At 45.1% G+C, this 17,871-nt stretch overlaps 1 protein-coding gene across 1 annotated transcript in view; it reads right to left on the reverse strand.

Annotated features, from left to right (window-relative positions):
* Positions 1 to 17,871, reverse strand: part of UNC45A (unc-45 myosin chaperone A) — a 277,165-nt gene that overhangs the window by 117,398 nt on the left and 141,896 nt on the right. The window contains exons 13-14 of the mRNA XM_086958180.1: positions 10,405 to 10,545; positions 9,781 to 9,908 (exon numbers count right to left, since the gene is read on the reverse strand). Coding sequence (XP_086814306.1) covers positions 9,781 to 9,908; positions 10,405 to 10,545 — 269 coding nt within the window. The remainder of the gene's footprint in view (positions 1 to 9,780; positions 9,909 to 10,404; positions 10,546 to 17,871) is intronic.

The raw sequence follows: 17,871 nt of genomic DNA on the forward strand, positions 1-17,871 counted from the left end.
CACAGCCGTAGAACATGTAGTAGACGTTGACGTGCCAGAAATGCATCCTCTTGTCGTCGACGGCGCTGAAGTACTTTTCTTTACTGACTGAAAACTTTGTGACAGACTTACAGAAGCAGGTCTTTTGAAAGCCAGTTTAAGTTCTGTGGGATGTGTTTTTGGCTCAGTTATAGTCCTTGGCTGTTCTCTTTTATGAGACCCTTTGCGTTCAAAGGAAGACTCATGAGAAGACTTCTTGGCGAACTTTTTAGCAGGTTCTTTATCAGACTGCGATGACTCTCTTGCCCTTTTTGAAGAGGCTTTTGGACTGGTTACTCTCGGAGTCTGACACAGGATCTGATCTAGTTTTTAACTTTTGAAGCCAGATGAGAAGATGTCCTTCTCGTGGAGAAGTGTGGCTCAATGGTTAGAGCGGCAGACCTTGATGCAGAGCTCTGACCTGATATTCTTGCCTCAGTGCCTATTCTAATCATGGGTCCCACGCTGCAACTTTGGGCAATAGCTTGCTTAATCTCCACAACGGCCCCAACAGCGCTGGGATGCCTGGTTTCACCGTGGGGGGGCGCGGGGGGGGGGGGTCCAGGAGTGGACACTTCACAGGGAAAAGCCAGGAAGGGTTCCTACAGCGGTATGAGTACAGCGCCGAGATGCCTTAGTGGTAAGTCGTGCGCTATACAAGTACCAAGTTTTAAGGGTTTCATTAGAAAAGGTACGGCAGATTTTGCAATCAGATGTCTTATGAACTGGATATAGGCAGTTAATGCAATCCTTGTGGGGATCATCCAAATAAAGTCTTTTCTTCAGGCAAGTGGCACATTCTCTGAAGAGAGCCTTCTTAGCCTTTGTATCGTCCAAATATACGGAGACCTGCAAAAGCAGGAAGAGGATATAAGAAATATATATAAAAGATTGTACTTTCCTGTTGAAGAAATCCAAAATTCTTTTTCTTGATGAGAAGAAACTGAGCAGAGTTCAGAGGAGACTCCCTAGCACAACATGCAGTTGAAAATCTGGGCTTCTGAGCTTCCTTCAGGAGTGTTCTAGAGGGTGATTGGTGCTGATTGGTTGAGGCAAAAATGTGATCCTTTTCTCTATAAGGACTAGAATAGGTTATTAAACTATGAGGCATAGGCCCTTTTTGGTCTATACCTATTAGTGTGTTATGAATATTTAAGTCAATTACTATTACTACTATTATTTTAAATATCGGGGACTACCATCATGAGGACGGGGAAATGATTCAAGCATGTGAATCTATGAAAGTTCCAATACTGGAGTAAACTCCTGAATGTGCTGGGTCTGGTGACATAGATTCGGAATATGGCTGAAGAAGCCAAGGTCTTGGGCTCTATGATCTCTCCTGAAGTCCTCTCAGGCTGGGCATAGACAGCCATCATATTTTTAGGGAAAGCAAACTGCGCCCTTTCAACAGTGTCTCGCCACTCACTTCTCATTAAGGTCGACCCTAAACTGGATGACATAGCATCCTGCGAGGCGGGGACAGCAGCCCAGTGAGGTCTTTTCAGTGACCCCTTCATCAAGTAGCTGGGGAGGTTTGTGGTGACGTTCTTGTCCCTCGACAAAGCCCTAACTTCCATAGAGAGGATTTTTAATCCTCAGCTTTTCCAAGGAGCCGCCCGTGACAGAGGCCGCTTGGCAGGCCGCTTCTCCTCACAACTCCCCTCTAGGGGACACGGCTCCAGGTGCAGACAATGCCAAGATCAGTCCAACTTAACAACATTCAACCCCACCACAGGACAGCGATTCCGCTGCAGATGCTCCTCCAGGGAACTGGCCACAAACTTCTCCACCAAAGGTGAGTGTTCGTCTTTCTTATCAGCTAAAAGTTGAGGGCCTTCTGGTAAATTATTTCCACATGTATGTGTCCCTCACAATGGATGCGTGAGTCATTCAGCCAGTCCAAGGTTTTCAGATCAGGTATTACAGGTCTCCACACCACGTGTTGTGCCCAGAGACGATAAACTTTTCTCTGGTAGATATCTATCTCATAGACAAAGAGGCTGAGGCCCTTTTAGACAAAGGGGCTATATGCCCGACTCCACACCCCAACGTGTTCAACCTCTTCTTGGTAGACAAGTGAGACAGGGGTCAGCACCCCATAATACATTTCAAGGAGTTCAACGAGAGGCTGGTGTACCGCCACTTCAGGAAGGAGGGGCTCCATCTCCTGGCGAAGTCTTTGAGTTCACCACTCTCCCCATCGGACTATCTGTAGCCCGTGGTGCTTCATGAAATTCCTCCAACCAGTGGTAGAGCACATGCGATTGCAGGGGATGAGGATCATCATTTACCTGGATGACATTCTCATTATGAGTCCCTGCCCCAAGAAATTGTCTATGCAGCTGGAGACGGCAGAAGCCCCTCCTGACACTCTTTCAGACAACTGCAATCCTGGGTTTTGTGATAAGACTCCACAATGGCCACCTTGAGTCTCCCGTCATGGAAGATGACAAAGATTTGGCACGAGTTGCGGCAATCCCTCTACAGATAGTACACTTCCCTCTGGCAGGTTGCACATCTGTTGGGGCTACTGTCGTCCTCCATTCAGCCCATTTTCCCAGCGCCACTGCATTATCAAGAATTGCAACGTCTCACCACTTGCAGAAAGGGGTCACGTACTCACAGTTGGTTCCTTTGTCAGAAGAGGCAAGAGAGGAGAATCAGGGGCGGCTCTACCACATGGAATGTGAGAGCGATTTTCGATTCCAAGCCAGACCTGGTCATAGAGTCCAATGCCAGCAGAGCAGGCTGCAACGCTCGATGTGGGGAACTCTCCACAGGAGGAAGCTGGTCACAACAAGAATAGAAGTTGCACATCAACTGCTTGGAACTCCTCGCCGGGTCTTTTACGGGCCGGTGTTGGACCAAGGACAAAATTCAGTCTTGCGTCCTCCTCAAGATAGACAACGTATCAGAATTACGTTATATCAGTCACCTCTGGGGGACCAGGTTGAAAGCCCTGTCAGATCTGGTGAAAGATTTCTGGCAACACTGCCTGCACCATCATGCATCGGTCACGGGCGAGTATCTCCCCTGTCAAGCGAACCAGGTGACAGACTAGCATTCCTACCATCTCCACGATTCAAGTGTCTGAAAGCTGACCAGGGGGTCTTCTCAATGATCTAGGATGGGTGGGCACCTTTTTCAGTAGATCTGTTCACCTCACGCCTGGACCGGCAGGTGGTTCGGTTCTTCAGCTGGAGACCGAATCCCCTGGTGATGGTGACAGAGTGCTATGCACTTTGCCCATTCTCAGAGAGGATGAGGGTTTCTGACACCTCTTTGAAGGTGACACCTTTTTAGAGGTCTCAAATTTGGTTCCAAGTTCACATTGAACTTTCTTGGGAGTTGCCAATCCTTATCCTCTTATTTCAGACTCTCCTCCTCAATCCTAACAACCGATTGGTGAAGGTGGGTTTCCTACGCCTGAAGGCTTAGCAGATTACAGTCAACGGTGGAAAATTCTCTTCAGTAACTATAGTACCTCTTGAAGCGTACCATTCTGAACTGGTTTCAAAACCAGAGATTCTGCCCACAACAAGGCCTGAAAACGTGTGTGTTTGGAGGATGGTAGCTGGTGCCTTGGAGTTGTCAATTACATCTAGCATTCAGACCCTTTTAACTGCCTCAGGGCTTGGATGAGGATCTGATGTACGGGTGGGTGTGCAAATGTTCTCTACAGTGGTGGTGGTTGTTGTTGCTGACAGGTATAGTATATGGCTGATACAGTTGGGGTTAGGATAATGGGTATCGGTCAGCTGGTCTGACTCATGGGTTTTGTCTTCCTCTGGTTTAAAATTTACTGAGGAGGGGAGTTGCACTGTTTTGGTCTTTTGAAGCCATCTCAATGGCCTTCACCCTCAGTCATTGAGATTTTTTGGCAGAAAATGTTCTGCAAATCTTGCAGTCTTTAGGCTAATGGTGTGGATACAAGCACTAAATGCACCTTTTTGTTTGGCTCATCTGTGAAAACTTGTATTTTTTCACATGAGAGACAAGTCTTGAACAGGCTTTTCTTTGGTTTTTCAATTTTGTCAGTCTGATCTACTTGTGTATCCTTAAAGCTGGTGGTAGATAAAAATCTACACTCTACCTAAGAAAGGGTTTATAAGGGATATATGTTAAGATACATTGTAGACTTAGCAGAGCTGAAGTGAGAGTAAAGTTCTGGCTAGCACTTTCACACAACATACAGTAGAAATCCGAGGTGGTATGGCCTCTGGGAGGGTTGAAGCAAGGAGCACTCACACCGTTTGGACTTACGTTTGGGCCTTTTACAATGAGGGGGGTGGGCTAATAAAAAGACACTTTCCTATTAGTATGGTAGGCAGTGCTTTTTACTACTATGTTAAAGTTACTGATGGACTACCACTTCGACGATGGGAAATGATGTAAGACTGTGAATCTATGAAAAATCAAATGATGTGGAAGTGGAGGCATTTGGTAACCCTAAACACTTTATTTGAAGTCATTGTTTCTTCATCAAAATTAGTTTATGGTTCCAAACCCTTGTCCATAAAAACATCCACTTCATAAAACTCTGCAATAAACAACCCAGAATATAATAACCATGACTGAAAGCACAACCTCAAACTTTTTTTTTTTTTAATTGCTGGAGGTATCCTGTTTTCCAGTCTAGAAATAACCTGCCCTTTTAGGTCACAAAAAGGAGATTCTCATAGAAAATAACTCAAAATATGGTAACATATTCTGAGTAGGAAGGTATGATATGACTGGTTTGAAGAAATGCCATATTGCAAAGCACATCTGCACCAACCTAAATTGGCTTGAATTTCGTGCAATAGAGTGAAAGATCATTATAGTCACAGGGCTTTCTGTGTGCCAAAACATGTTGGCATCAAACGAACCTTTTGGTTATTATTATTAAAAGGCTCTTCTATAGCGCATGGCTACTCGGGAGCATCCCAGCGCTTAAGACTGACCAGACAGAGATGGATTAAAAATGGAGATCTGTATTATCTAGTTTTTGGAAACAGAAGAGTTTTTAACTTTTTCCGGAAGACAAGGAGGTTAGGCTCTTGGCGAAGAGGTGGAGGAAGAGCATTCCACAACCCAGCCGCATTGTGCGAGAACAGGCGACCTCCTGTGCAGGCTCTGCTGATCCTAGGAGCTATCAGCAGGTTTTGTTGGTTCGAGCGAAGATTCCTGGTAGGTTTGTAAGGTCTGATCATGTCATCTAGAATGGGGGGGCCACTCCCATAGAGTGTTTTATGGACCGTGCAAAGTGTCTTAAAATGGATTCGCTCCTTTATGGGGAGCCAATGCACGGTACAGAGTGCGGGCCTGGCTGATGTACGATGGCTAGTGCCCGTGAGTAGCCGTGCTGCGGAATTCTGGACAACCTGAAGTTGCCGGATAACCGACACGGGGGCTCCAAGATAGAGCGCATTTCCATAATCCAACCTGGATAAAACAAGGGACTGGACAATGGTTTTCTTTGCTGCTTCGGGTAACTGAGGAAGGATTTTCCGGATTGTTTTCAGCAGTCCGAAGCAGGTGGCCACTGTCTTCCTTGCCTGGGTCTTAAATGACAACTCTGCATCCAACCAGAACCCGAGACTCTTTATCTCGGTCTTTGGAGTGGGTCCTGGGCCCATACAGGAGGGCCAATGTATCACGTTGTTAAATGTGGCTCGTTTTCCTAGAAGCATCAGCTCAGTTTTTCCTCCATTCAATTTCAGGTGGGACAAGTCCATCCAGTTTGCTACTGCCTCCAGGCAACGGCAAAGCCTGGAGGGGGGGGATTCCACCTGATTGAGAGAGACAACTAGCTGGGTGTCGTCAGCATAGCTTACCAGTTGGATCCCAAAGGGGGCTACTACTTCCGCCAGGGGCGCCATATAAACATTAAACAGTGTGGGGCTAAGGGAGGAGCCCTGTGGCACCCCACACTGTAATGGCATTGATGGGGAGCAGCTATTTTCTGAAAAGACCTTAAAGAATCTATCGCCAAGAAAGGACTCCAGCCACATGAGTGCCCTGCCTTTGACGCCCAGCTTTCTGAGACGAGACAGGAGGACACAGTGGTTCACCGTGTCGAAGGCGGCACTGAGGTCCAGGAGGATAATGGCCGCGCTGCCACCTGCGTCCAGAATCCTCCTGGAATCCTCTACCACCCTCAACAGTGCCGTCTCTGTACCCTGTCCTTTCCGAAACCCGGTTTGGGTTGGATGGAGCAGGTTATGGGTCTCCAGAAAGGATGCTATTTGTTTATTTACCCATTTCTCGGCAAGTTTACTAATGCCAGGGAGCAGGGAAATGGGACGATAATTGGAAAAGTCCTGGGGGTCGAGATGAGGCTTTTTTAACAGGGCCTTAACCATTGCCAGTTTCCAGTCTTGGGGTACCCTTCCTGATTCAAGTGAGGTGTTAACTAGATGGATGATGTATGTACTGATGTTGGGCAAGGCTAACTTTAGAATATTCATAGGGGCAGGGTCTAGCGGAGACCCGCTTTTTACAGAGTTGAAAAGCGAGGGTAAGAGTTCAGTACTGAGGGGGGAAAAGAAAGAGTGGCAAGGCAGAATAATATCTGTATCATCTGGCAAAGGAAGGATAGGTTCTTCTAAGGTTTAGGAGGGAGGGACAGGAGGATCTTTTGAATTTTTTCAGCAAAGAAATTCGCCAGATTGTTGCAGTGAGCGTCAGCCTCCTCCGTACAGAGTGGTGAAGATGACGGGTCGGGGGCTTTTAACAGAGATTTAGCTATCTTAAACATCTCTCTTGGGGCATTGGCTGAGATCTCTATTTTTTCTGCATAAAAGATGGATTTGGCCACGTTAAGAGCAGATTTATATTTTTTTAGAGAGAGTCTGTATTTGGTTTTTTTCTCTTCCTCAAAATGTTTTCGCCACTGTCTCTCCAACCGTTTACATTCTTGTTTTAGGGACCTTAGCTCAGAAGTAAACCAAGGTTGTTTAGTGGAGCCTTTCTTTTTGGAGATGTTTATTTTTGGAAGCACCTTATCCAATGATGATTCAATCCATTGGTTAAAGTCCACATTAGCCCTGTCAATGTCCTGATTGACCTGAGGTTCGCTTGTGTTCAGTGCCTCTGCCCATTCATTCATTTTTAATTTCGTCCACCGCCTACTCAGAGTTTTACTGGGCAGTTCTGCTGGACCGGGTATGGGCGTATTCCATATGAAGGGAATGACCATATGATCTGTCCAAGGGATAGGATATGGCTCGGCTGATGTTAAGTCCACAATATTAGAAAATATGGGGTCTAGAAGGTTCCCTTTAGAGTGGGTGGGATGTGAGACTATCAGATTCAGTTCACATGCCGCAAGATCTTTAGTTAATTCTGTGGCAGTAGTATCTGAGGGATTATTGAAATGAAGATTCAAGTCTCCCAGTACTATGAAATTTGAGACCCTGCTAGCCACCTCTATAGTTGATTCGATAATTCCTTTCGGAAATTGTCCAATAGCGCCAGGTGGACGGTAAATTAAAAGTCCAGAAAATGACACTTCTGGGGATAGAGTGATGGCAAATTGTGCACTTTCACAGTCAGGGATGGAGCTGTCGATCATACGACAGATTAAGTTCTCCCTATATACTATGGCTATCCCTCCTCCAACTTTAAGTTGTCTGTCCCTACGTTGGATCAGATATCCCGGAGGAAGGGCCTGAACAATATCTGGGCCAGACGTGGATCCCAACCACGTTTCAGTTAAAAAGAGAATGTCAAGTCCGAGATCTTGAATTAGCAAGAGAATTTCAGTAGCATGTTTAGGTAATGAGCGGCAATTGACCAAAGCCATTTTCAGGATGCCTTCTGGTTTAGTAGTATTAATATCCGCTTCCGTAGTTCTAAACGGGCAGTGTTGACAGGAGGGACGATCCGTCGCTGGATTTATAGAATGAGTGCAAGAGGGCAGCAGGACACTCTTAAGTGCAAGGAGAGTCAGGCGGGAGTATGTCTGTAAACAGCTGGAAGATCGGTCAGAGGTTCTGGTCCCTGAGCCCGACCGAGCGCGAACGGGCGCAAACGGGCTTACCTCTGGCGAACCTCCGGCGCAGGTCCGGCGCGTCCGCTGACCGCGTCCGCTGCGCGGAGGCATGACTGACCGTTTAAGTAGAGCGACTAGAGCGCTCGTCCAATAGCGCGCCCAACCTAAGATGGCCGCCAACTACAGCAACCCGGGACCCGGTGAACTTAGCCTCGAGGACGGCCAAGCCCCACCTGGGAAGCGGGGAAGAGTGATGAGGTGCTAGCGTGTCCTGGGCATTAATATCAGCCCCTAAAATGTGCAAAGTGTGGCTCGAGGGGGGGGGGGGGGGGCGGACACAAAGGGAAATTCAATTAAACAGTCGCAATATCAAAGTTTAAAAAGTTTTAAAAGCGTTTTAGGAGAGCGACCGCTCGGGAGCAGCCTTAGGAGTCTGTACAAGGTAATGTAGTGGTTTTTAATCTTTCCAAGGAGTAAGGATGTTCCTAGTCTTAAATGTCTCCGATATTAGCTGAAGCCATTTCTCTTTTTGGTTGTAACTGCACATCTGGGTCATAACATTGCCATGGATTATTTAGAAAAATGTACCCCTTGACATCACTAAAACATTTACTACAGACAAGGACTTCTGCTACTTTTTAAAGCAAGGTTAAATAGTGATTCTCCACCTTAATGCTGGCACTGTTATCTTGGGGATGAGAGAAAGGAGAAGCTCTACCTATGCAGAATGTAGAATATGTGCATCTAATGAGGCCAATTCTAAACGCAAAAGGAAATCAGCAGGGCAAAACAGTCTATCTTCCATGCATGCTGACCTGAACAGCTCACATGTATATATCTAGTGGTCAGACAGTTCATGTGATACTCATCTTCAGCCATGATCGCAATTTGCTTACGAGATGCGGTCATATTTTAAACAACTTGCTTCAGTTACTCCATAAACAGTATAAAAACATCAGAAAAAAGTTGCTAAACGTTGAAGACTAAATATTAAACTGAAAAATGCAGACTATTTATTTGCAGTTTTCGGAAATTAAACCAGACTCAAACCAATAAAACATGAAACATATCAAAACCAATGTTAAAATTGGATCCTAAATTACACTTCAAATGAAGATGTACAAGCCCACAAACAGACTCCCATTGTTCAGAGAACCTGCAGGTACAGTATAAAATGGAAAACAGTGCCTTGATAAAAGCATTATGAAAATCTCTTCATCATAACAGCCCAAATAAAATGGCTACAACTAATGAAAGATTTGCTTGCACAGCTGGAGAGAGGCAAGTATGTGAAATGAAGAGAGAGCCCATAGCAACAAGCAAAAATTATTCAACAATAATGTGGTTTTCAACATTAAGGATGCTTATGGTGGGATTGAGACATTATCCTGCACTTTTTATCATTCTGTTTTTGAAGTTTGATCAATAAAGGAATGCCATCTTTGTACAAGCTGCATTCCACTGCTTAAGCAAATAACAATGAATTTGACAAGTTTTCCCTCCATTTTGTTTTTTAAATTAGCTTTTTTTTGGAATACACCTTTTGTATATTATTGATAACGTTCAGAAAGAATGCTGATCAATTTTAATTTCTCGCTCAGTCATCCTCAAATATTTACAAGAACCAAATTTCAAGGAATGAGAAATACTACTTTACCACAATTTCAGTACTGGTTAATATTATTTAAAAAGGCTCCTCGTGATGAAACGTATTTATACCATGTATGTCTTGGTGCAATGCAACAGAATTTATCTTGGGACTAAAATGCATTGTATTTACTTACCTAGATATCAGTTCTCGGCAGGAATCGGTTAGTGCTGGACTCTCATTCCTAACCATGCAAGTTAGAGCAGAGACAACACCTGCAGCCAGCAGTTTTCGGATCCTAGTCACCACAAAGTCCTTTTTATCCTAATGTAGAAAGGCAATAATAAGAGACACATTCTTGTAGCATAGCAGCGGCTTAAGACTATAAGAAGATCCATACAACACATCATTCACCTAGGCTTTCTTACTTTCCCTCCTCAGATCTATGAACATCTTCACCTTCACCCTTGATGAATATGTTCATTCATAATACCAGCATTAAGTCTTCTCAGCGCGACTGGCATTACTATCACCCCCTTCTTAACTGGCATGTGCTCTGCATAAGCACAAGGATTATGTAGGTGTCAAGGAAAAAGAGAGAAAGTAAAAGACAAAGAAAAATCAATAAAAGATGAGAAAGAAGGACTACAACACAGATACAAATAAGTAGGGTAGGATACATTTGTCTAATCCATGTAGTCATTTTTTTTTGTAACCCATAAAAACGATGCAATGTTCTCTCCAAGGAAAAATACCACAGTATATCTAGCTACACAGCAGTGATCTGGCCCCTCACTGATTTTCCCACTTATTAACTTACCTTGGGGTGTTCCTCTGGAATATGCTGTTTAGCATATTTTGCCAGCTCTAACATTTGTGGATCCAGTTCTTCCTTGTCATAGCTGTTGGTGCAGTTCACCAGGGTAGAAGCAACAGCAAACAGCACAGTCTTGTCCTCTGACTGCAAAAAACATCCCAAAAAAAGAAACGTAAGTATAGCAAATTAAATTTTTTGAAGTTTCAGAACTTACAAGTCTCACTTTATAGTTAACAGCAAGGTATGATCCGAGGCTGGCTCATATTACATCTCATAGTAAACAATATTGTAATAAAGAGGATGTAAAATAATATCAGTATTTAGGCACTTGAGTGACAAGACAATACCGTGCTTCAATAAGAAAGAGGCTTTTAAATGATTTGGAGGTTTGTGTAGTCACTTTATTTTTCATGTAGATCAGTATAAACAGGCTGCTTCACATTCAGATTTCAGAACCTTTTGACCTGTTTCTTTTTCCATATATAGACAGATCATGGCGCCCACTTCACATTTCACACTATCATCTATAAAAACACGTACAGATTATTCCACATTCAATGTACCACAAAGATGCCAAATCCTATCCAATTAATAAGCATCTGCTCAAACTAAACACAAACTCAGTAAAATGGAAAACGCAACTTGGGTTTATTTAGGCAATTCCTTGAAATGAAAATAACATTTGTAAGCGCTCTCATACCCAGAGATGTCTTGGCGCTAATGTTCAGAGTAGGTACTGCCTTTGGTGTAAGGACAAAGAGAACTGTCAGAAGACATAGGGCCAGATGTAGGTGGCTAAATACCGGTCGGTAACGCCGAAATTCGGTAACTTTCAGCATTACCAACCGGTATTTAGCCATTCCTAATGTAGGTAAGGCATCGGTAAATAAGGAATCGGTAAATAAGGAATCGGGAAATAAGGAATCAGTAAATACCGGTTCCTTATTGCTCTGGCATTTAAGGAATCGGTAATACCGATTCCTTAAATGCAATGTAGGAAGCACATTAAAGAGTGCTTTTGAGCCTTAAGAAATCGGTAATTACCACCAACTTCAAGTTGGTGGTAATTACCGATTTCCTTTTAAAAAAATCACTTTTTTGTTTTTTGTTAAGTGCCATGTGGCACACATTCATGTCTTTAGGGCATGTATGTGCGCCACATGTGCACACATGCACATTTCAGGGGTGCAACAGGGTGTCCTTTTGACACCCTGGCACCCTTGATAGTGCTCCCGCTATTAGCGATTCAGTAATACCGAATCGCTAATAGTGAATGTCTTCACATTAATTCCTATGGGCCTCCAAGCCCATAGAAATGAATGGGTAGGTATTCCTTATTACCGAATCTAAATTACCGATTTGGTAATAAAGAATATTAAGGATTAAGGGCCCGATGTAGGTAAATCTCATTTACCGACTCTAGAATACCGAATTTTACCGATTCGGTAAATGAGATTTAGGTAATAATTCGGTAAATTTTACCGAATCGGTACGATTCGGTAATTACCAAATCGGTATTTACCGATTCGTTAATTGCCATTGATTCCTATGGGCCTTGAGGCCCATAGGAATCAATGTCAATTACCGAATCGGTAAATACCGATTCGGTAAAATTACTGAATTGTCAAGGGGGACAGGGTGTCACTTTGACACCCTGTTGCACCCCTGATTCTGGCTTGTGTGCCATGTGACACACATACCCTAAGGGCATGTATGTGTGTCACATGGCACAGGTGTACATGCACAGATGTGCATGTACACAGGAATTCGTTATTTACCATGAAATAGTATTTCATGGTAAATAACAAATTCTTAAGGGCCTGTTGCACTGTTTTCAGTGCCACCTACATATAGATTTACCGATTCGGTCAATTTACCGATTCAGTATTTTACCGAATCAGTAAATTTACAGAATCAGTAAATTTTCCGAATCGGTAATTATTAGGCCCCCTACATCTCAATCTCCAAATACCGGTCGGTAATGGCGGAAATCGGCCGTTACTGACCGGTATTTGGCGACCTACATCTGGCCCTAAGTATTTTTTACCGAATCTTTACCTACATAGGAAATTCTGATTTCTTAATAGTGAAGAAATCGGTATTTCTTATTTACCTACATCTGGCCCATTCGGTAAATGGCATTTACCGAATCGTAAATACCGAATTTCACCGATTCGGTATTTACAATTCGGTAAATGCCATGTAGGTAATAATTTTTAAAAAATTACCGAATCGGTAATATTCGGTAATTAGCGAATCGGTATTTACCGATTCGGTAATTGCCATTGATTCCTATCAAATCGGTAAATTTACCGATTTGACAAGGGGGACAGGGTGTCACTTTGACACCCTGTTGCACCCCTGATTCTGGCTTGTGTGCAATGTGACACACAAACATGCCCTCAGGGCATGTATGTGTGCCACATGGCACAGGTGTACATGCACAGATGTGCATGTACACAGAAATTCGTTATTTACCATGCCATTGTATTTCATGGTAAATAACGAATTTCTAAAGGCCTGTGGCACTGTTTCCAGTGCCACCTACATCCCATATTACCGATTCTGCACATTTACCGATTCGGTAAATTTACCGATTCGGTAAATATACAGAATCGGTAATTATCTGGCCCCCTACATCTGACACTACAAATACCGGTCGATAACGGCCGAAATCGTCCGTTACCGACCGGCCCAAAGTCTTTAAGGCATTCGTAAAGGCCAGTAAGTCAGCCTTTAGCTTTAAATCCAGTGGAAAAGAATTCCACAGTTTGGAAGCGTAGGTAACAAAGCTCCTACCACCTCATCTGGATCTTTTGAATTTTGGGATGACTAGGTTGGGTGCAGAAAATGAGCATGGCGGTCTATTAGGGAAATAAAGCTGAAAGTGCTGTCTGAGGAATTGAGGTCTGGATCCTTGCAATGCTTTAAAGGAAATTCAAAGAGCTTTAAAATCAATGTGCTTCTTGACAGGGAGCCAGTTAAGGTGGACCAAAGCTTGTGCCACCGAATTATGTTTGGGGATACCGAAAAGCAGGGGAGCCGCTGCATCATGCACAACTTTTAAATTTATTTAGGAATCTTTTCAGAATATTAGTGAATAGCGCATTGTAGCAGTGTAAGGAAGTGCCCTCTTTTTGCATGGTTGCCCCCATTTTTTGCCAAACTGCTGATGTACTTTGACTGAGTGTGCCCTGGGTTCCTGCCAAACTGGTATCAAGGGCCTATGTTCTTTCCCTAAACTGTAGTAAAAACAAAACTTAATTGGCACTCTTTGGCCACAGGTCTGTCCCTTGTAAATGGTACCATAGGTTCCAAGGGCACTGTGGCCACAGAAGACCTCTAAGGGCTGCAGCACTTATTGTGCCACCCTTAGAGGCCCTGTACCTTTACACACACACACTGCCTTTGCAGGCTGTGTGTTTTGGTACAGAACAAAGTGAAGACGTTTTACTAAAAGGCATAATTTTAATTGGGGAACTGGCGCTATAGCGCGAGGACTGCTACTTCCCTCGTCCCACGATCCCAAGGTGCTCGGTAGGGCTGGTGAAGCCCCGGGTCCCGGATTACGTGGCGGCCATCTTTGATTGGGCTGTAGGTGCCAGTACAAAAACGGTCGGCCATGTCTCCGCGCAGCGGACGCGGTCAGCGGACGCGCCGGACCTGTGCCGGAGTCGTGCCAGAGTCCTGCCCGTCTGCGCCCGTCCGCGCACGGAGGGGCGCAGGGGCAGGGCCCCCCACCAAACGAATTGTATATTCTGGTGAGGAAATCCGTCATCTAAACGGGGACACGACACCCCTAGACCTGGCTACATACACGCGCATCGAGGAACTGTCCATCCAGGCACCGCAGATGGGTAGGTCCCGAGCCCCCCCGCATATTTTAAAGCTCGTCAGCCTAAATACCAGGTCGCTTTGCTGTCATAGTCTCGAGATCTACACTCTACTGCAGGGTGAAGACATTGACATCCTGACCTTGTCCGAGACCTGGATGGGGGATAACTCCATACCGGACATTATTGCTGCTGTCCCTGAAAATTATGATATCCACTGGCAGAATCGCACAGGGAACACCCGAGGGGGAGGGGTGGCTATAATTTTTAAAAAACATCTAGCTGTGACTAAAATACTGGCGGAGTCGGCGGATTTGGCCGACTTACTGGCGATAAAAATCATGTTCGATAACATGTGTGTTACAGTTCTCACAGTCTATCGCCCTCCCAACGCCACCTCAGGGTTTAATGACTCCTTAATGACCTATGTCTCTGACATGTGTTCCAGATATAGAAACGTCATAGTTACAGGAGATTTCAACTTTCACTGGGACAAAGATAGGAAACAGCCAGCGGCCAGCACCTTAGAGACAACCATGTCCTCTCTAGGTTTCAGGCAGCTTGTAAACGCTCCCACCCATATAAAAGGCCACACCCTAGATCTAATATGGACAACAGATCCTAGGGTGGTACTTGCTGGAATCCTCCCGTGTATGTGGTCAGATCACCACCTGATCTACTGTGATATCCCCCTAGGTACCATACTTCCACGCCCAGAACCGAAAACCAGACTGACCCGGCAGTGGAAAAATGTAGACCAACATACACTGACTACATCACTTAGAGGTACTGTCCAGCCAATAATACTTAATAAAGATGTAGATCAGGATTGTAATTACATGATGGACTATCTGGTAAAGGCCATTGATCAGATAGCTCCTGAGAAACTTCAAACAAAAAATAGTGGGAAAAAGGGAGCCCCTTGGTTCACATCTGCCTTGAGGGACCAAAGGAAGGCCCTGCGTAATATAGAGAGAAACTGGAGGAGAAATAAGGATACAGTTACTTGTGAACAATACAAGACGGCGTTTCGTAGCTACAAAAAATCTATTCGGACAACTAAAGCTGCATTCTACGAGGTCCGTATAAATAGGGCGAACAATGTTCAAAAGGAAACATTTAAAATCCTGAAGGAACTAACAAAAAGAGCCCAGGATGCAGAAAGTAGCATAGACTGCGATACTTTCCAGAAATATTTTCTGGATAAGGTCGATACTATCATGTGCGAAATAAAAAGCATGGGGTGCAGCCCAACTGAGCAGCATATCGCTCTAAATCCAACTGCCAGCTGCTTATCATCATTTCCCCCCATAGATTCACTAACCCTCGAATCATTGATGAGAAAGACAAAATCCGGCTCCCCAGCAGATCCATGCCCTCCAAGTATTTTCTGCCTGGCAGGTCCAATCCTAGAGGACCATATCCTAACTACATTGAATAAATCGCTGAGCACTGGCAGGCTCCCCACTAGCTTCAAGGAAGCTCGTGTAAGACCGTTGCTGAAAAAGGTGGGGGCAGACCCCAATGTCCTAAAAAACTATCGACCCATATCCCAGCTGCCCTTCCTGTCCAAAGTACTTGAGCAACATGTACTAAAATATATGTCAAGCTATCTGGAGTCTAACCATCTACTCCATGAGAGGCAGGCAGGCTTCCGTGCACATCACAGCACCGAGTTGGTCATGCTCTCGGTGCTGGACGATCTCAGAAGGATGGCTGACAGTAAAAGACCGAGCGCCCTGATTTTGTTAGACCTATCAGCGGCGTTCGATACTGTCAGCCATTCCATTCTGCTGAATAGGCTGGCTGGGTTTGGAATCCAGGACTTAGCCCTTCGGTGGCTGGAATCATTTCTATCTGGGAGAACCCAGAGAATCCAGATGGGAGATAATGTATCAGGAGTGGGAAGTCTGACTTGCGGCGTCCCCCAGGGTTCAGCTCTATCCCCACTCCTGTTTAACATATATCTACAGCCCCTGATTCATACACTAGCGGGGATGGGCTGCCGGGTGTTCAACTATGCCGACGACACACAGTTGCTGCTGGGCATAGATGACACAGCACAAGCCCAGTCCCACGCTCAGGACATTCTTAGATACACGGTCAACTGGATGTCCACCAACCAGCTTAAAATTAACCCCGAAAAGACAGAGGTGCTGGTAGTACCATCCAAGTGCTCCTCCTGGAGTGATGTGTACTGGCCCCAGGAGCTGGGCCCAACCCCACAGCCAGCAGCCACGGTAAAAAGTCTGGGTATTAAATTGGACAGTGCCCTCTCAATGACCAACCAGGTTTCTACCGTGGTTGGCACCTGTACAGGTCTTCTAAGACAGTTGCGCAAATTAGTCCCTCTCCTCTCCCAGTCGATGCTACGCACTGTGGTCTCAGCCACCATAGTATCTAGACTTGACTATGGCAATGCGCTCTACTTAGGCCTGCCAAAAATGCTGACAAACAGACTTCAGGTAGTCCTAAATGACGCCGCAAGACTTATTTTTAACCTTCCGCGGAGAACGCATGCCTCTCCACTACTAAAAAGTCTACATTGGCTGCCAATTGGACAGAGGTCCGTTTTTAAAAGCCTTTGTATAGCCCACAAAGCCATCTATGGGATGGCCCCGACCTATATCAAGGAGCGGATCGAGATATATAGGCCGGAAAGAAATCTCAGGTCCGCTGATGCCAATCTCCTTGTATGTCCTCGTTTTAAAATGTCCACAATGGGAGGGAGATCCTTTTCGGTTTTACTACCGAACCTCTGGAACGCCCTGCCTGAGACACTCCGAAAGGAGGGAAATCTACTCCGTTTCAGGAAAGCCTTGAAGACAAATCTGTTCAGAACAGCACTCAGCTCAGCCTAAGTACTCCCCCTTTTCAATATCCCGGATGTTATGTTCTGTGGTCAAAGCGCCCTGAGACCTGCAGGTGACCCAGGCGCTATACAAATCCACTATAACAATAACAATAACAAGAGTCGACATGCCACACATCCCTGTTTGCCATGCCTACAAAACAGTGCCCTGCAATAGGCCAGCCACCCCTCTAGCTGGGTGTACTATGCCAGTGCTGGGGGTACAGGTGCATGAGCCCTGTACCCCTACAGTGTCTAACCAATTCCTATATATTGCAAGTGCAGTAATGCCAGTAAGAGTATATGTTATGTTATGTTAGGAATATGCTACTTACCAGTATGCATCTGTTCTTGGCATGAAGGGCTGCTGACATTCATATCTGTGCATAGATCGCCGCCTAGTGTTGGGTCCGCATGATTGCACTTTGTTGTCCTGGAAGAGTCTTCGAAGTATCACGAGATAGGTGGCTCCTCCCTTGGACTACAGTGGGCATGGGCATCCCCTCCATGCTCAGATTGTTTTTCGCCATTGTGGCAGAGATGGAGTATAGTACAGTAAGGGATGTCCATGCAAAGAGTGAATGCTACAGCTGCAACAGGTACCGGGGAGGCGGGTGGGCAATATGAATGTCAGCAGCCCTACATGCCAAGAACAGATGCATACTGGTAAGTAGCATATTCCGTTCGAGGCATGTGAGCTGCTGAATTCATATCTGTGCATAGAATGAATAGCATGTGCCAGCTGCAGCAGTCTGAAAGAGAGTTTTGAGAACAGCCTGTCCTACA

The sequence above is a fragment of the Lissotriton vulgaris genome, chromosome 2_1 (assembly GCF_964263255.1).
Source record: "Lissotriton vulgaris chromosome 2_1, aLisVul1.2, whole genome shotgun sequence".
Classification (NCBI taxonomy): Eukaryota; Metazoa; Chordata; class Amphibia; order Caudata; family Salamandridae; genus Lissotriton; species Lissotriton vulgaris.